Source organism: Lepus europaeus, chromosome 3 (assembly GCF_033115175.1).
Source record: "Lepus europaeus isolate LE1 chromosome 3, mLepTim1.pri, whole genome shotgun sequence".
Lineage (NCBI taxonomy): Eukaryota > Metazoa > Chordata > Mammalia > Lagomorpha > Leporidae > Lepus > Lepus europaeus.
The window spans coordinates 105,363,813-105,384,278 of record NC_084829.1 but is presented as its reverse complement, the minus strand read 5'-3'; the positions used below and the strand labels follow the sequence as shown (position 1 = coordinate 105,384,278).

General features: G+C 42.5%; 1 protein-coding gene across 2 annotated transcripts in view; it reads left to right on the top strand.

Annotated features, from left to right (window-relative positions):
- The window catches only part of PDSS2 (decaprenyl diphosphate synthase subunit 2), a 290,238-nt gene that overhangs the window by 96,641 nt on the left and 173,131 nt on the right, over positions 1-20,466 (top strand). For both annotated transcript variants that reach the window (XM_062186574.1, XM_062186573.1), the window contains exon 2: positions 16,410-16,544. In XM_062186574.1, the coding sequence (XP_062042558.1) occupies positions 16,410-16,544 (135 nt within the window). The remainder of the gene's footprint in view (positions 1-16,409; positions 16,545-20,466) is intronic.

Here is a 20,466-nt window from a genome sequence, read left to right as displayed (position 1 = left end):
ATGACAGAGAGAGATAGAGATCTTCTGTCTACTGGTTCACTCACCAAGTGTCTACACAAGCGAGGGACAGGGCAGGCAGAAGCCAGGAGCCAGGAACTCCATCCTGATCTCTGTGTGTTTGGCAGGAACTCACATACTTGGACCATCATACACTGCTTCTCAGATGCATTAGGAGGAAGCTGAATCAGGCATACAAATAGCTCTGACTTGAACCAGGCACTCCAGTTTGGGATACAGGTGTCCCAAGTAACAGCTTAACCCATTGTGTCATGACAGCGGCCCAATTGTCTTCCCAGCGTGTTAGTTTTAGTCTGTTGAGCTAATGTTACCATGTGTGCTCAAGAGGGCAGTTGATTGTAGGTACCTACCAATGTTTAGCATGCTTTGATGTGTGAGGAATGGGATATTTATATAGCTTCAAAGCACTTCCCCATGAAACACTTAATAATTTAAAGCAGAAAAAATGTACCTTTGCTCTGGAGAAGCTTGTTAGACATCACCTCACTCAAGTGGTCAAAGTAAAAATCTGCTGTCGTGGGACAGACGGACCTTCAGGTGGTCAAGTAGAACATCATTTTTTCTGAACCTCCTGCCAGAGATGCATAACCTGCATCCAGTCACAAAGAAACATCAGACAGTCCCACATGGAGAGAACAACTACAAAATAACTAGCCTGTAAGCTTCAAAATGTTCAAGGCTGTGAATGCCAATCAATGACTTAGAGACTGTTCCTGATTAAAGGAAGCCAGAGAGACATGCCACTAAATGCAGTGTCTAATTGTGAACTGGAGCCTTTAGCTTTAGGGAGCATCTGGTGAATCAGACAATAGGAATAGTAATGGTATTCCTGTTAATTTCCTGATTTTGATGGTTGTATTGTGGTCATCAGGCATCTTCATCAGTTTCCCATTGCTATAACAAAATACCTGAGGCTGGGCAGTATGTAAAGAAAAGAGGTTTATTTGACTCAGTTTTGAGGCAGACTCCAAACAGTACTGGGCAGCTGCATCAGTTTGGAGACTGGTGAGGACCTTTTGGATGTGTCCCAACAGAGTGGAAGATATGGTGGAAGCATGTGTGAGAGGGGGAGAGCAGTTATGTGGCAAGACTGGAAGCAGGAAGTTTTCAGGGGTCAGGCTTGTTTCTTGGTAACAACTTGCTTTTGAGGTTACTAACCCCTGTGTTATGTTAATCCCTTCCAAGGGCAGCACCCACAATAACCTAACCACTTCCCTCTTTGGGGGACACACTGCAACCATAGCATTAGGATTTGTAGGATTTGCATCCTGGAGTGTTCTGGGTGATTGAGTTCCAAATAGGCAACTGAATTGAAATGCTTCAGGAAGAGAAACATTTTTGTTCTGCACTTAGAACTTTTCTGTAGGTTTGAGGTTAGTTTTAAAAAGGAGATGGGGAAAACTGTGGTCTCAAGTTCTAGTGCCTGGCTTAGAATCATGACACTGTCATTTACTTACTGCCTCTTTGTGTCTCAGTTTCCACATTTGTAAAATTAGTACCTTACTAGCTTATGTGAACTTTGAGTACATTTTCTTTAAAAGTACTGGGAGCAGTGTCTGCAATATATACTAGCTATTGTATCATTCTGGTTTATTACTTTCACCTTTCTAGGATAAGCTGGCCAAGATCGTATATCTGATGTATCCCTGAGTAGTGATTTGTTGTGATAAAATGACCTTTGTATTGCCAGAAACAGTTCCGTTTAGAAAAAATGGAATATACACTTGTGCTACAGGGCAGCATATTGAAATAAATGTAGATATTAGATTTTTAAAATTTGGATGTGGAATTTAAAAGCTATTAATAATATGGATGTTTGATCTTTCCTTGATATTCTGGTGATTGTATAAAGGCTTTTCAAACTATATCAATAATAAGCAAAACCTGGCATGTTTGTTTCTCTCTTAAGTTCCATCTGTTCTTTCATGTTGGAGTCATATCCATGCCTCAGTAATATTGGTCCCTAGGAGCCAAAGAACTTCATTCCACAAATAGCCAAAAAGGTAGTAACTTTGGAGTCAAACTGTCCCAATTTTGAATTCTGACTCTCCTACTTGCTTTTAACCTAGGAAAAGAAACTAGCCTGTCTCTAAGCCTTAGCTTTTTTACCTGTAAAACTACTTTGTAGAATTGTTATGTTCTTGTGAAGTTTGTAGCCTATAGTATATGTTGTAAAAATATTAATCTGTTGGGCCAGCATTGTGGCATAGCAGGTAAAGCCACCTCCTGCAATGGTGACATCCCATATGGGCGCAGATTTGAATTCCAGCTGCTCCACTTCTGATCCAGCTCCCTGCTAATGTGCCTGGGAAAGCAGAGGAAGATGGCTCAAGTGCTTGGGCCCTTGCACCCACTCAGGAGACCCTGATGAAGCTCCTGACTCCTGGCTTTGACCTGGCCCAGCCCTGGCCATTGTAGCCGTTTATGGAGTGAACCAGTGGATGGAAGATTTTCTCTCTCTCTCTCTCTCTCTCTCTCTCTCTCTCTTTCCCTCTCTCTGTAACTCTGCCTTCATATAAAGTAAAATAAATATTAAAAAAAACTGACTTGCTCCCCACCGTCCCTCCTGTATTGCACATTTCCTCAACCCAGAAAAGACAGTGAAAGGGACAGACAGGTGTCCCCAAGTTGCACTGTCTTTTTGGGGGGTGAAGAAGGAGAACATATAACTTATCTCCTAATACTTTTTCTCATTTCCAGTGAATAAAAACTATCACTTTCAGCTCATGCCCAGCAACTCTTCAGGAAGGAAAACCCTGGGGGAGCAATGACATTCTCATGAGTGAAGCCTGTTAATGACCACAGCATCTTCTGCATTTCCTAGTACTTTATAGCATTTGCGTTCTTTTACCCTTTTTACCTTTTAAAAATGGCTGATTTTAACGATAATTAGAATAAAATATAGTTATTAGAATGGTAGCAAAAAGTTAAACATCATAATTTACTAGGTTTCAAATACAGATTTCCTATCTTATTTTAATATATTCCTGGAAATAAAAACATAGAATATATACAAATTATTTCTTTTAAATAAATAGCCACTAAATCAACTTATTTCCTTTTGAAAGAAATTATTTTATTTGAAAGACAGGGTTACAGAGAGAGAGAGGGAGAGAGAGAGAGGAGTCATCCATTCCCTGGCTCAGTCCGCAAATGGCTTCAATGACTGGGGCTGGGCCAGGACGAAGTCAGGAGCCAGGAGCTTTTACCAGGTCTCCCATGTGGACCCAAGGACCTGGGCAATCTTCTGCTGCTTTCCTAGGCCCATTAACAGGGAGCTTGATCGGAAGTGGAGCAGCTGAGACTCAAACCATCGCCCAAATAGGATGACAACACTGCAGGCCATGGCTTTAACCCTCTGCATCACAGCACTGGCCCTAAATCAACTTATTTCTGTGGAGAAATTCACCTTCTTTCCAAGTTCAAGGAAAGAACCCAAGATGTCCAGAAAAGAACAAAGAAGGACACAATTTCCTTCTCCCCTAAAAGTTGTGATTTTGTGGACTCCTTGAGAGGCTCAGCTGTCACAGACTATCAGAATGGTGCATGGCCACATGCTGCAAGCTGGGCCTATGCAGGTCCTGGATTCAGGAACTCTCCTTGGCTGTAGGGGAGACTGCAGCTGCTCTTGCAGTCTGTGAGGCTTTGTTTTTGTTTGTTGGTTGGTTTTTGAGTATTGGTTTTTAACTCGGACAGCACCTCCACTCTACGGCAGACTTTTCTCAGCCCCTGTGTGAATGGGGCTATTCAAGGCTTCCCTGGGCCCTTGTTTAATGAGCCGCCAATCCTCTGGCTCTGTGCTGCTTGGAAGTCTCAGAGAACACGCCTGTGAGGAAGAGGCTGCAACCTTCCGTTGGTCTCACTCTCAGCACACCGCACCTGTGGTCAGGAGACATTTCAACGAGGTGTCATAGAAATGTAAACTTAAAAAAATTCTTTTCACACCTCTTACCTCTGAGGCACTATGAGACCCCTGATCCTAAGCCATCTTTCTTTTTTATCCTCTGTATTTTAATTCTGCTGCGATCATTTTCTCTGTAGCTTGAGGACTTATGGGTTTTGGAGACAGACATCCAAATTGAATCCCAGGTCTCTCACTTATTGGTTGTATAATTTTAAGCAGGATATGTTGTTAATTACTTAAATATTTATTAAATAGCTTTGTGTGCCAGGCACATTTCTGACCCTGGAGATACATTTCTAGATAAGCAACTATGCTGTAAAATGCTTATATTCTAATCAAGAAAGACAAAGAATGGCCAAAATAAATGAACTAATATTGTTTGCAATGTATGCTACAAGTACAAGGATGCCAGATGATAATAATTGATATGGAGAAAATAAACTATCCCTATGAGCCTCAGTATGCTTATCAACAAAAAGGAGAAAGCTACCACCTCACAGGTTGGTTGTCAGGTTAAAGCCGAAATTGCATGTGAAAGCTTGGGGTCACCAGGGTAAGGGTGATAGTCTGCCCCCAAGTGGCTTACTGGCAATCTGGTAAGTTAGAAATTTCCTCCCATACCTTTTGACCTGCTAAGGCAGAAAAAACGTTATTGTTCTCTGAGCCTTAAGTCAGCTAGAAGAACTTTGCAGTTTAATCTGAGTATGTCTTTATGTAGGTGCCATTCTAGTCAGTAGGCACTGTGTAATTGGGACTTTAAAAAAGCAAACCGTGTTTTTCTGTTGACACAATTTGAGAAATACCACTGTATTTCACTGGAAGGTCTTTTTTTGTTGTTAATACCTGAAAGTCTTAATGTTAACTGGGAAACAACATTTATGATTGTGAGAATTAATAGTTTTGAAGTTAGATACCCAGTGCTAGAATCTTTTCTCTGGTGGAGATTCTTTATGTGGGAGATAAACACAGATGATCTGTCTTGCTCCCCTTGTCATTTTAAATTCCCTTGTGTGTTGTTCTTCTATACCTTGAATTCAGTGGTGATTCTGGGGGCAGGGATGGGGAAAATTGGATTTTCCTAAAAAGCTTACACTTTGGATCATCATATTGCAGTAATATAATTTTATGTCTTGATTATTTTCCATTCACTTTTAAATTTTTAGTTTATTTGTTTGAGAGACAGAGAAACACATTTCTCATCTGCTGGATCATTCACAAAGTACCCAAAATGGCCAGGATTGAGGCAGGCCAAAGAGAGACTCTGGGTCTCCCAGGTGGGTGGCAGGAACCCAATTACTTGAGCCATCCACTACTGTCTCCCATGGTCTACACATTACCAGGAAACTGGAATCAGGAATGGGCGATCAAAACTTAGGCACTCCAGTATGAAGCATTGGGGCATCTTAACCAGCATATTAAGTGCTAGGCAACTACCCTCGCCCTGTTCATTTTTTAAAACACATTTTTCCTCCAAAGTCTCTAGCTTTCACTTTGTAATTCCCCCTCCACCCTCATCCTGCCATTGAGGTATTAGCTGTTTCTCTCTAAACTGTTGCATTGTTTTTTTCCCAATTTGCTGATGTTTGCTAGCTTCTTCCATGTGCTATTTTATCTTTTACATTTGGCTTTAGCCTCTTAACATTTTATATAAATGCCAGTTGAATGACCTTCTACCTTTTTGTCTTTTTCAACTTATTCAAATCCAAATATTTTAAATTTTGCATGGTTCAACTGCCTTCGTTAGCTAAATAGGACTGATACTCCAAAGCACTAAATATTCATTACTTACATTGATATATTCTTTTTGACAAAAACAGGGCCCACATATGAGCCAAGTCAAACTGTAGAAAATTGTAGCAGATTAACCTGAGAGCAGTCCCCTTGTATTTGAGTGGCAGAGCCCATTGAAATCAGGAGCTGCAAGTTGAGAACAGCACTCACTGAGGACTAAGGCAACATTCATTCATGTTCGGTTGATTTGTTCTCTGTACAGGCGGGCCATGGTGGTAGGAGGTGTAATTCACAGCACATTAGCTTTTAGCTGGTGTCATGGTGTGAGTGGTGGTGTGAGGCTAGTATGTCTGTGTAGTGTGATGACACCTGTATTCCAGCACTTGATCTTTCTACCCTCCACACATACTTCAACACAAAATAGGTTTTTAAAACTGAACAAAAGGGGTCTGTAAAAAAAAAAAATTATGAGCTCGCTTTAAGAATTTTCCATGTGACCAAAAAATTATTTTTTAAAATGCCTCTATTTTATTCCATTAGTACTTTTCTATAACTCTTCAGTTATCATTCCAGTAGGGGAAATCAGGCAGTGTGTTCAACTCCAAGGTATCTAGCTCCACCTTGCTGAGACTGATCAATTATGACATTATTCCAGATTTACTTTGCATTTCAGTCATATTTCAGTAAACTACTGGTAGGCAGTAATCATTTCTGAGAATTTTCCTGCTTCGTGTCCCCTCTGCTCAGCAACACCTAGATCCTCCCCTCATTCTACTTTCTCTTCTTTCTCCCTTCCTTTTTTCCTAGGTACCTGTCTTCTGCCACCTGCCTATCAAACCTAATTGCGCCATCAGGAGGACTTTGGTGAGGCAGTTTCCTGGCCTTGCTGTCCCTCCGGGATTCACTGCCAGCGGAATGTGCATGTGGCCCTCGAGCCATGTCAGTGGCTGCTACAGCTCCCAGACTGTAAAGGCTGGTCACCTCAGGCCCTAAAGTTGTTTCAAGTCCAGGGCACTTTAGTCTTAGGATAGATATGGCAGTAATAATACAATTTGGGTCATTTTGTCAATGGAAATTAACCTCCAGTTCTTCTGCTAATTTTATATAAAAATCTGTGACAAGCAGGCTATTTTTAGTCTCCATCAAATTATAGTGCTTTAAAACAGTTTTCATGAGTGTCATTTTTTTCTCCTTACAACTGAGTAATATTACTGTCATTGAATTGCTAATTATATAAATTTTTTAGTGTTGCTTTTTAGATATCATTGAAACTTTGGCCCTGTATCTAAATCTTAGAAAAATTATAGGTGAATAATGAGAACTCAAAAGTCACCTAACAGAGGGCCCCGGGGTTTATTAAAATTCAGGTTAAACTTTTTTCTTCAAATGAGAAACAGCTATTTGGTAAATCATCTGACGTCTTCAAATTCTGTTGTTTTTAAAATATACTCTTCTTTCTTCAAACATAAAAAGAGAGCTAGAACTACTGAACAACTTGGAAACTCACCTTTAATCTAGAAATGCACTGGTACTATTTTCCTATCACATTTCTTGTTATTTATTTTTCATAAAGATTTGTTTTATTTGTTTTAAAGACAGCGTTACAGAGAGAGAAAGAGACAGAGGGAGAGGTCTTCCATCCACTGGTTCACCCCCCCGACGGCCACAACGACCGGAGCTGCACCGACCCGAAGCCAGGAGCCAGGAGCCAGGAGCTTCCTCTGGGTCTCCCTCATGGGCACAGGGGCCCAAGGACTTGGGGCCATCTTCCACTGCTTTCCCAGTCCACAGCAGAGAGCTGGATCGGAAGAGGAGCAGCTGGGACTAGAGCTGGTGCCTATATGGGATGCCAGCGCTTCAGGCCAGGGCTTTAACCCGCTGTGCCACAACACTGGCCCCTCTTGTTTTTCTTTTAAACAAAACATTTCAAACATACAGAAAAACACAAGAACATTTAACATTTAACATATAGGAGCACCTATAAAATGATACCCAGATTTAAAATGTTTCTTTTGCCATATTTATTCCTAGTTTTTGTCCTTGACCTTGTTTATATATGAGTGCATGTTTTGAAACATAGTTGAGATCAAATTATACATGGAATTTTTTAAGAGATTTATTAGGGCCAAGATTGCAGCGTAACAGGTTAAGCTGCCATTGGTGATGCTGTAATCCCATATGGGTCTCAGTTCAAGTCCTGGCTGCTCCACTTCTGGTCCAACCCCCTTTTACTGCGCCTGGGAAAGCCACACAAGATAGCTCAAGTATTTGGGCCCCTGCACCCACATGGGAGACCCAGATGAAGCTACTGGCTCCTGACTTCAGCCTGACCCAACCTTGGCCATTGCGGTCATTTGGGGAGTGAACCTGCAGATGGAGGATTTCTCTCTCTCTCTCTCTCTCTCTCTCTCTCTCTCTCTGTCTCTGTCTCTCTACCTCTCTACTTCTATCTCTACCCCTACCCCTACCCCTACCCCTACCCCTGTCCTTCTTTCTGTGTATCTCTGCCTTTCAAATAAATAAATCCTTAAAAAAAAAAAAAAAAGACCAGAGTACCCTATGGTTTTTTGGCAAAAAATGCATATCATAGTCAGTCCTTTTGTTTCAGTTGTCTGTATGTAATACAGATCTATATATTTCACTAGGAATCACAGTCATAAGCATTATTAGGAATCTAAAAGTCTGCCAACTACATGTATGTTGGAATTTGAAATCTTTTATGCTTGTGTTTTTGGATGGATTTATTGGGATTGAATATATGGAAAGTAGGTAATAAGATGGTAAAACACACTCTCTGACTCTAGGGCTTAGCACAGAGTGAGTTCTTCCCCTCAGGGTGATTCTTCGCCACTCAGTTTGACTTTGTGGTGCTTTGCAGGTCCTCAAGAGTGATGGTCCGTTATAGATAGTAAGTAGTTTCTTTAATATTGCATTATTAATTTACCTAAAGATTGCATTTTAGATTACTGACATAAGTTACAATTCTGAATTTTAAAGCATAAACAGCAAGGCCACAAAGCATAAGTGAGCCCAGGCTTTGGAGTCTGAATTCTGTTTAAATCTTGGCACTTCTATTACTAGTTGATTTGTGTGACTAGTAATTATTTAACTTTTTTAAGCCTCCTTGCTAATTTCCTCATTTGTAAAGAGATATTACCAGCTACCTTGAATGATTTTTGCTGTAATTAGAGTGCATGCATGTAAAACAGCAGATGCCTGGCATCATACATAGTATGTTATAACTGTTGTCTGTGTCATTGTTATTATTACCATTTTTGTTACTTAGTGTGTTAAGTGCCAACCTCGAGGTTTATAAAAGCTTCATAAAAGCCCACAGAAGAGGCAGCTAGTTTCTGCCCACTGCACTCTTGTATTCTGTGCCTCTATGGTGCTTTTGTATACACATGTCTTTATAGTGGAGACCATTTTTATTTATTCATGGACATAATGCATTTTTTTCATGTTGGTTACTCATCCTTCCTCAGTGCCCTAAACATGGAAATTCTCCAGGATTCCTTTTCTCTTTCTTTCAGTTCCTTTCCCTTCTCATTTAAGCTCTTCCCATTTCTTTTCTTCCTTTTCCTCTTCCCTTCTTTCCTCTTTTCTTCCTCCTCAAAAACTCACCCGTCAGTTCCTACTGCTTCAACCATCACTTCTGTGAAGATGGTTCCCAAATCTGTATCCACAGCATTTCCAGCTGCCTGCTGGGCATCTCCATCTGGAAGTCCTTCTTGCATTCAAAGTTAACATGTCCAAAACTGAACTCATTAATTCCCCATTAGCACTCTTCTTCCCAGTCCCTACTAATGGCAGCATCATCACCTCCAGCAAGCAGGCTTGAATCTTAAATTCAGCCCTACCTTTCCTTTGCTTCCCAGTTCCTCCCTGATGCCTCCTTCATCTAGTCAGTTGGCCAGACTAACCTATTCCACTGCCATGCTGCTGCCATCATTCAGGTTTTCTTCCCGTGCCTGCTGCCACTACATTAATTTAGGCCTCATTATCTCCCGCCTGGACTACTGGAAGAGGCTCCTCCTAACCCATCTCCTCTGTTCTTTCTGCTGCACCCAATGTGCTCCTGCCAGAGTAGCAGTGTTGGGTCCAGAGTGATGGCTTTAGTCTTTTGCTCTCATCAGAAGGTTCCCATGCTGACAAACCATCTATGCCCCAGATTGCCTGCAGAATGAAGTCCAGACTGTACACTTGACTTTCAAGGCCCTTCACTCATTAGGCTGTCTGTTTTTCTGGCTTGTTCACCTTTGCACAATGCCCAGATGGATAGCCCACAGCTCATGAACCTGGCTGTTGTGCTTCCACTTTGTTGTCACTGTCTACTCTGTTTTTCTCTCCTAAAATGTCCTTCTTCCTAAAACCCTCCCCATTCCTCATTCATTCTACTTACGGAAATTTGACCATCTTTCAGGCTCAGTCTGAAAGCTCTCTCTACTTTCAGGGGCACCTCTGGCAAGAAGCAATGTTCTTTTTTCCTCTGTATACTGATAGCCACGTTACTTTGCTGTTTTCATTACTTATTCTGTTACTTGACTTAGCTATATTATCAACTTAATCTTACAGGTCTATTCTTACAGATCTTATTTCTCCCACTTGAAATGAAATTTAGAGGAAATATGAAACCATAGTGGTGGTTTGAATATTTGATTGGGTAAAGAAAGAGGAATTAGGGGCCTGTGTTGTGGGCCAGTGGGTTCAGCTGCTGCCTGAGACACTGGCATCCCATATGGGTACCTTTGCAAATCCCAGCTGCTCCATTTCTGATCCAGCTCCCTGCTAATGTGCCTAGGAAAGCAATGGAAGATGGGCCAAGTGCTTGGGCTTCTGTACCCACATGGGAGACCTGGATATAACTCCTGGCTTCAGTCTGGCCCAGTTCCACCCACTGTGGCCATTTGGGGAGTCAACCAGCAGATGGAAGACCTCTCTCTTTGTCTCTTATTCTATCTCTCTCTGTAACTTTCAAGTACAATAAGTAAATATTTTTTTAAAAAAAAATCTGATTATCTTACTGGCTGCTTAATAAAATTCTGCAGTGCCTTCTCCTTGTTTTTGAATACAGAGCAGGTATTTTATGGTGGCCTGCTCTGCCAATGTGATCTCATCCCTGTCTTCAGCCTCATTTCATACTGTGCCCTCAGCGTCGCACAGACTCAGACTTGTACTGCAAAAACCCTCTCCTTGCCTGTCCTCTCCCCACACTCCTCTCTTGCATCTGTTCTTCCTTTGGCTGTCAACTCAGTCATCACTTCCCTGAGGAAGCCTCTGACTGCCCTAGTGAGGTTACTTCCTCTGTTATAAGCTCTCATGGCACTTTTTCCTTTGTACCACTTACTGTCATTGTAGTTTACATTTATTTGTGATTCATCTCTACCTCTCACTAGATTGTAAGTTCCACGAGCCCCGTGCCAGTTTAGCTCTTCCACACCTGCTTAACACAGTGCCCAATGTATGGAAGGTGCTCAGTTTATGTTAGTTGAATGAATGATACATGATGAAGTTTTGGTTCATATCAGCTAGCAGGAAAATAATTCTGCAGAAGTTTAGTGGATGAAGAGCTCAAGATACTAAATACTTTTTGGCTTTTAAGATTTATTTATTCGAAAGGCACAGTTAGAGGGAGGGAGAGAGGGAGGGAGGAAGTGAGAGAGAGAGAGTGCGCGCCAGAGAGAGCACACTTCCATTCACTGGTTTGCTTCCCAAATGGCCACAACGGCTGAAGCTGGACTGATCTGAAGCCAGGAGCCAGGAGCTTCTTCTGGGTCTCCCATGTGGGTGCAGGCACTCAAGGACTTGGGACCATCTTCTGCTTTCCCAGACCATAGCTGAGCAGTGGATGGGAAATGGAGCAACCTGGTCTGGAACTAGCACCCATATGGGATGCCAGGACTGCAAGCAGCAGCTTTACCCACTATGCCACAGCACCAGCCCCTAAATATTGCTTTCATTTATGACACTGGCAAAGTGAGATCATGTAGAATCACATAGTAGGAAAGAACTTCAGGTATCAGTGCAGGCTTCTCAGCAATGTGCTGGGTCAGAAGCTATGCAGTTCCCCTTCCTTCCTTCCTTCCTTCCTTCCTTCCTTCCTTCCTTCCTTCCTTCCTTCCTTCCTTCCTTCCTTCCTTCCTTCCTTTTAAGGATTTATTTATTTATTTAAGAGGCAGAGTTACAGAGAGAGGGAGAGAGGTCTTTCATCTGCTGGCTCACTCCCCAAATGGCTACAATGCTTGGAACTGGGCCAATCCAAAGCCGGGAGACGGGAGCTTCTTCTAGGTCCCCCAAGCAGGTGCAGGGGCCTAAGCACTTGGGCCATCTTCCATTGCTTTCTCAGGCCATCAGTAGGAAACTGGATCAGATGTGGAGCAGCCAGGACTCCAACCAGCACCCATATGGGTAACTGCACCACAGGCGGAGGCTTAGCCCACTGTCATAGTGCTGGCCCCTGTGTAGTTTCTAAGGGACTCAGCATTTCTTCTTCCTCTCAAGTCAAGATTGGCCTGCTGTCATTTCTGTCCACTCTGTCGACATCTGCAGTTATGTTTACAAGGCCTATCTTCATGGAACCCTTCCAACTCATGTGCTCCTCTGGGTTTATTTCTCCCTTCGTGGACTGGGTTCTTGCCCTGTTGGCTCTGGAAATAACTGTGTCCTCCCACCTTTCCATACTGTTTCTCTCTTTAGAACATATTTTTCCCCACACACGCTAGGTCCCCACCCTAGGTCCCCTAGTTACTTCTTCCTCACTGTGTGGATCTACTGGAAGTCTCTTTGACCCCCTTGTTATGCCCCTTTTTTTGTGTTCCCACAACCGTAATTCGTCCCTCAAACAACTCCTACCACATTTTATTGTGATGTTTTAATCCAGACTGTTCTCCACGAGAAAGGAGAGCCCATTTCGTTAGTTCTGCTGGTGCTTCCACTGTCTGTTTAGCACCACGCCTGACGTGTAGTGAGCGTTCACTGTTTTGGGGGGAATGAATATGAAGGCACCAGCTTTCCCCCTCTCCAAGCCAGCTTCTGTGCGTATTGTGGTGTGTGATTTCACCATCTTCCAGATGGGCCCCTGGCTTGTCAGTGTCCCTCCTTAAGGGAGGAACGGAGAACGAAACTGTGTCCGAGGTAAAGTGTGACCTCGGCTATATGAAGCATATTATCCCTGTGAGTTTAGAATCCTAGGGATTGTTTTATGTTCTCTCCCTCTCTCTCGCTCTCCCTCTCGCTCTACCTCTCGCTCTCGCTCTCGCTCTCCCTCTCTCTCTCTGTGGTTGTGAGCTAATTTTTGAGCTGTGGGCGTTGTCAGTTTATATCAGTACTGCTTTTTTAAAGGTGTTAATGAAATGAATTTAAAGCAATGGTGTTTTGGAAACAGTTATTTAATTTAGTCAAGCTGTTAATCTGTCCTCCAGGTTGCTACCAGCTGTCTTATGTGAGAATTCATGGTCAGAAGGTGTACTTTTCTGAATGCTCTCTTGATTTTTGTTAACCCATCTATTGTACTTCCTTCTCCTGATCTTTTCATTAATGCATCCTGAAAGGGACAAGTGTTTAGAAGATAGTGATGATTAGGAAAGTAGGAAGAAATCCTTAACTTTTGTTATTTGGGGAGGTAGAGAAGTAAACAATATCTATGATTATTTAAATGCTGGTAGAGAGGGAAAGGCTTTTTTGAGAGAGAAAAGAAGAAAAGGAGTAGAAGAAAGAAATGTAGGGGCAGCTTTTGGCCTACCCTTAAGAAAGAAAATGTAGTGATTGAGGAAAAAAAATAGATTGCACAAAAGGAAGAGAGAGAGAGAGGGAGAGGGAGCGAGAGGGAATGTAATTTACGGATCACATCCCCTGTGCTTTCCGCAGTGTTCTATACTTTATCCGTGTTCTTTCTTCCGTACAATGCTGTGGGAGGTAGATCTTATGCTCAGTTTATAGGAAAGAGCCAGTAAGTGACTTCTGGAAGTGTCTTTCAGACCTTGGCCTGTCTGGATCTAAAGGCTGCTGTTTAATTTGACCTAGCAAATTGGTTTATACATGAAATGAAGCAAACAGAGAATCACCATGGCATAATGGTCAGGAGTGTATGTGGGAGCCGGTGCTGTGGCATAGTGGGTAAAGCCACCGTCTGCAGTGCCGGCATCCCATATGAGTGCTAGTTCAAGTCCCGGCTGCACTTCCAGTCCAGCTTTCTGCTGTGGCCTGGGAAAGCAGTGGAAAGTGGCCCAAGTTTTTGGGTCCCTGCACCTGCATGGGAGACATGGAAGAAGCTCCTGGCTCCTGGCTTTGTATCGGCGCAGTTCCTGACATTACGGGTATCTGGGGAGTGAAGCCAGTGGGCGGAAGATTCTCTCTCTCTCTCTCTCTGCCCTCTGTAACTCTGCCTTTCAAATGAATAAATGAATCTTTTTTTAAAAAAATAGAAGAGTATATGTGGTCTCTGGAACCTGGTGACCTGAGTTCAAATCTTGCCTCTGTCAAGGGTCTGCTACCTACCAGTTGTGGTACCTGGGATGAGTTCGATCTTTCTGTGTGCCTCGTTCTCCCCATCTGTAAAATTAAGGTTCTTATGGTACGTTCCTGTTAAGAGTTGTGAATTAATTTTGTTGATATGGAGTAAAACATGTAGAATAGTTCCGGCCTTACAGAAAGCAATATATAACATACTGGGTAAGTGTTTGCTGCTGCTATTATTATTAGCTGAGTGTGTGTCCCCTGTGAAAGGTCCTGTCCCAGAGAAGCTTGGGGTAGATGTTGTAAGATCTGTTGCCAGAGCTGTTTTCATCAGTGCGTCTCAGTCAGACTTGTCTCCGGGGTCACCTGTCAGAGTTCCTGCTGACATCATATCTTGCAGGGCTGACCAGGCCCAACACAGACACACACACACCCCTTGCCTTCCTCTTTTCCCTTTCTAGAATTTAAAGTCGATTCAGACTTTCTCTTTAATATTGTTCAAAAAAAAAAAAAAAAAAAGGAAAAATCAGATTCACTATAGGTGATTCATAAGTGGAGATCTAGTAGCCTAAGTTTGAAGCAAAAATATTGGGAGAAAATGCTCCCATTTTATGTTTTCTTGTTGAAAAGTAGAGTGCTTCCCAACCTCCCTGCTGCAGTTTGGCCTTTAGGATGTAAGCAGATTGTTACATGACAATAATCAGTTTGAGGGCCAGCGCCATAGCTCACTTGGTTAATCCTCTGTCCGCAGCGCCGGCATCCCATATGGGCGCTGGGCTCTAGTCCCGCTTGCTCCTCTTCCAGTCCAGCTCTCTGCTGTAGCCCCGGAGGGCAGTGGAGGATGGCCCAAGTGCTTGGGCCTCTGAACCCACATGGGAGACCAGGAATAAGCACCTGACTCCTGGCTTCAGATCAGTGCAGCACCAACCATAGCAGCCATTTGGGGACTGAACCAACAGAAGGAAGACCTTTCTCTCTGTCTCTCTCTCTCTCACTGTCTATAACTCTACTTGTCAAAAAAAAAAAAAAATAATAATCAGTTTGAAACACTTCTGATGGTTGTATTTGCTTCTCTTGTGGTGTAACCTAATCACTTTGACTTCATTTTCCTAGGAAGTTAGACTGTTTTTTAAAATCGCTAAGCTCTCTAACTTTCTGAAGATCACTTATGGTTACGGAGAAAATACCGGTGAACAGAGAAATGACCATGGCTGTCACTTGGCAGAGAACCTGATGATTTGTCTTATTTTGAAACTCTGAGGGGGCCCTTTTAAAAATTTCTGTTTGGAGGCTTAAAGGGTGAAAATTTTTCTTACAGAATGTACTAAATCATTATTTTTGGCTATGCGAACTTAATTAACTTAAATTGATTCTTTTTTCAGAACTCACCAATGAAGTCTTAATGCAATGAAGTATTATAATACTAATTTCTAATGTCTCCTCACCACATTCAAGAACTATATTTCAATATTATTTATGTTTGCTCTAATTATCTAAATATTTGATTAGTACTTGTGAGCTTTGTTCTGAATATTAATTCATTGTAATATAGTACTCATAGTTTTCTTTCTTTTTAAAAATGGTGCCATTTAGTTCTAATATGGCAACCATTTGTAATACTTTAAAAAGAAAACCCATTCCTGGGAATTATTCTTAGCCTCAGTTATAGCAGAAATTATGAAAGTTCAATCCTCATAATGAAAGAAATGTGACATTCTGAGTTAAAGCCTTTTTGTTGCCTAGAATGATAATGCTTTCCATGAGTAATAGGAAATGGCAAGATTTCTGCTGATGGCATTCATTTCCATTTACTTATCAAATAAATTTTTAAGCCATTTTGGATTTGATTTAATCTCTTTCTGCTTCTCTGCCTCTGAAGACAAATTATTTTTCTACAACTCCTCCTTACTACCATCACCACCAAATACCATCACTTCATCCAAGCCATGTAATTGATATTTCAGCTGCTATCAACTGCCACCAAAGCCATGGGCTCCTCTTATTATCAGAGCAAATGATTAGGATGCACAGGTAGTACATAAATAGTGGATAGAACCTGGGAGAGAAGGGAGCCAGATCATCAAGCTCATAATTGGAGTCTGTCACGATGAAAACCAGCCATGAGTTTCTCCAGCTGTTTTCCTGAACTCGTTGCTTCCATGTGTTAACTCTTTCTTCCCCTAGCCCTGTTCCTTCTCATTGTCTGGTTTTAGAAGTTTGGGCATATTCGTAGCCATTTTCTAACATGAGCTGTTTGATTCTAGGAGGGTTTTAATCCTTTTCTTTCTTTTCTTGCTGGCAGGGGCCTTGTCCATGACAGCCGGCACAACCTGCAGTTGAGGGGACTGGTGGTGCTGCTTATTTCCAAAGCAGCTGGGCCCAGCAGTGTGGATGTCTCATGTCAGAACTATGACATGGTCAGTGGGATCTACTCATGGTAAGAAGAAATTAGCCTTTTCACATTGCTCTCTAGGTTGTTTTTTCTTTCACTGGACAGCAGATGGTAGAAATTGCTACTTTGTTTTTTTGTCGTTCTCCTATACAAAGATAAATTAAAATGTATTTTAAGAGTAGAATATTGGAGTTTACTCTTCCTGTAAGTCCAGCATTCTTGACAAGCTGTATGCATGACTCTGGTAAGTGACCCCCACATTTCTACCTTGAGCATTGACAGTTTTCTGTTTACTCCCCCCTCCCCCCATTATGGTATCATTTTTTCTCTGTAGAGACTTCTTACTGCTTACTTGGAACAGAAATTTTTATATTTTACACATTTAGATTAAAAAGCAAATTTGTGAGTATATATTATTCATTTTCTGCGTATAAAATGGACTTAAATTTTGGATTTTTTTAAAAATCACATGTATTTTTAGAAACTCTATATAAGCAATAATTTTATTTAATCCTAGCAAGTGAGCTTGGCACTGTGTTAAAAGCCATTGTAAAAGTAACAATTCTCAGGTAGACTTTGATATGTGAAATTATAACCACTCTAGGCCGGCGCCATGGCTTAACAGGCTAATCCTCCGCCTTGTGGCGCCGGCACACCGGGTTCTAGTCCCGGTTGGGGCACCGGATTCTATCCCGGTTGCCCCTCTTCCAGGCCAGCTCTCTGCTATGGCCCGGGAAGGCAGTGGAGGATGGCCCAAGTCCTTGGGCCCTGCACCCCATGGGAGACCAGGAGAAGCACCTGGCTCCTGGCTTCAGATCAGCGCGATGAGCTGGCCGCAGTGGCCATTGGAGGGTGAACCAACGGCAAAAAGGAAGACCTTTCTCTCTCTCTCTCTCACTATCCACTCTGCCTTTCAAAAAAAAAAAAAATTATAACCACTCTAAAAACATTAATGACAAGGCAGTTTTATTCACAAAAAGAAGTACTTCCAGAAAATATTTTTTAAAAATATTTATTTGTTTGAAAGGCAGAGTGACACAGAGAAAAGGAGAGACAGAGAGAAAGAGATCTTCCATCTGCTGGTTCACTCCCCAAATGGTTGCAATGGCCAGTGCTGGGCCAGATTGAAGCCAGGAGCTGGGAGCTCTATCTAGGTTTTCACATGAGTGGCAGGGTCCCAAGAAGCTGGGCCATCTTCTGCTGCTTTCCAAGGCACACTAACAGAGTGCTGGATTGGAAGTAGAACAGCTGAGTCTCACTGGCACGCCAAAATGGGATGACAGTATTGTAGGCAGAGGCTCAACCCGCTGTGCCACAATGCCAGTCCCTAGAAACTGACTCGTGGCTCATTGACCTTGTTGATTTACTTTAAAAAATCAATCTATGTCTTCCAGAGTTTTTTAATTCCTAGCAGTCTTGCCCATAAGTTTTTTTTTTTTTTTTCTTCTATACTATTTAGAAATGACTGTTGTTTGCTGGCTCTGAAGTCCAGTCTGAAGTCGTTAACAAGCAAGCCAAGTCCCCATGGTCACTCCTCCAATCACCATATTTGTGTAGGCTGTTTACCAAGTATCCGTACAAGTTTCTTAACTCCAAGGGATATCTTGGGATCATTCTAGTTACAATTCACTCCAAAATAGTATATATTTGTTGAGTGCTTTTAGGTTACTGATCATTTTTATATCCCAGTTATCCTGTTTGATCCTATTTGTGGATAAGAGCTGTGACATTTATTTTTCTCTTGAGAAAACTGAGATTCAGCAATCTTGAGAGGCCGGCGCTGTGATGTGGAAATTTAAGCTGCCACCTGCAGGGCTAGCATCCCATATGGGCACTGCTTCAAGTCCTGGCTGCTCCACTTCCAACCCAGCTCCCTGCTAATGTACCTCAGAAATCATGAGCGGATGGCCCAAGTGCTTGGGTCCCTGTACCCATATAGGAGACCCTGAAGAAGCTTCTGACATCTGGCTTTGGCCTGGCCCAGCCCTGGCCATTGCAGCCATTTGGAGAACGAACCAGCGGATGGAAGATTTTTTTCTCTGTTTCTCTCTCTTTTTATCTCTGCCTTTCAAATAAAAAAAATAAATATTTTTTTCTTTTTTTTTTTTCAATTTTTTATTTTTTTGACAGGCAGAGTGGACAGTGAGAGAGAGAGACAGAGAGTAAGGTCTTCCTTTGCCATTGGTTTACCCTCCAATGGCCGCTTGCGGCCGGCACATCGTGCTGATCCGAAGCCAGGAGCCAGGTGCTTCTCCTGGTCTCCCATGGGGTGCAGGGCCCAAGCACTTGGGCCATCCTCCACTGCACTCCCTGGCCACAGCAGAGAGCTGGCCTGGAAGAGGGGCAACTGGGACAGAATCTGGCGCTCCGACCGGGACTAGAACCCGGGGTGCTGGCGCTGCAAGGCGGAGGATTAGCCTATTGAGCCGCGGCGCCGGCCTAAATATTTTTTTAAAAAAAGAAATCTTGAAACTTTTTCAGATGGCATAGCTGGCAAATGTGAAAAGCTGAGAGACTTTAACAGTAGTGCTGTTTCCCTCTACATCTCATTTTTTTCCTTGTTTTCATTTCATCTTTCTAGTCTGTTTCAAATAATTTATTTCACTTTTAGATTAGACTAGCCAATAAATTAATATTCCAAAAAGCCCTTTTTCTAATATGGCTTACAAAACTTCTAAATGGAAAGCAACTTGGCAAATATTTAACATAAGGGTACTTCAAAAAGTTAGTGAAAAATGTGTATTATGAAAACTGTGCATGGATTTCAAGGGGGTTTTTACCACCAAAATAAACGCATTTTAAATCTCATTTTCCATCAACTTTTTTTTAAAGATTTATTTCTTTATTTGAAAGTCAGAGTTATACAGAGAGAGGAGAAACAGAGAGAGAGAGAGAGAGAGAGATCTTCCATCCGCTGGTTCACTCCCCAATTGGCCACAACGGCTGGAGCTGCGCCAATCCAAATCCAGGAGCCAGGAACTTCTTCCAGGTCACCCATGCGGGTACAGGGGCCCAGGGACTTGCGCCATTTTCCACTGCTTTCCCAGGCCATATAGAGAGCTGGATCAGAAGTGGAGCAGCCGGGTCCCGAACCGGCACCCATATGGGATGCCAGTGCTTCAGGCCAGGGCGTTAACCCACTGCGCCACAGTGCTGGCCCCTCCATCAACTTTTTGGAAGTATCCTTGAGTATGTACATTCTTCTCTCAAACTTGCTATTTGAATTAGAGCTCAAAATACCTTAATTTTGCAGAAAACACTTGGCTAACTTCAACAGAGATAGCTAGAGAAAAAACACAAAGATCTAGAGTAAAAACTAAAGGCTCGGGCCTGCGCCGTGGCTCAACAGGCTAATCCTCCTCCTTGCGGCGCCGGCACACCGGGTTCTAATCCCGGTCGGGGTGCCGGATTCTGTCCTGGTTGCCCCTCTTCCAGGCCAGCTCTCTGCTATGGCCCGGGAAGGCAGTGGAGGATGGCCCAAGTGCTTGGGCCCTGCACCCGCGTGGGAGACCAGGAGAAGCACCTGGCTCCTGGCTTCGGATCAGCGTGATGCGCTGGCCGCAGTGCGGCGGCCATTGGAGGGTGAACCAACGGCAAAAAGGAAGACCTTTCTCTCTGTCTCTCTCTCACTATCCACTCTGCCTGTCAAAAAAAAAAAAAGCTAAAGGCTCCATGGATCCTGAAAAGCAGATTGACCTCATGCCACCTTCTATTCCATGTATCTGTTTCCTATTCAAAATACTATTGATGTCCAATTTGCTGATTATGATCTTACTAGTCAAGTGTCTCCTTATACATGTGAGTAATGACACATATTTTAATGAATACCAGCAGTGTTTTATTAACACTAATCCTAAAATAACCCCTGGAAAACACTACTTGACATATTAGTAAGTGTTCTATAAATGTTTGTTGCATGCATGAACCATCACACTGCTTCTTTTACAGAAGAGAAAGCCAATACTGA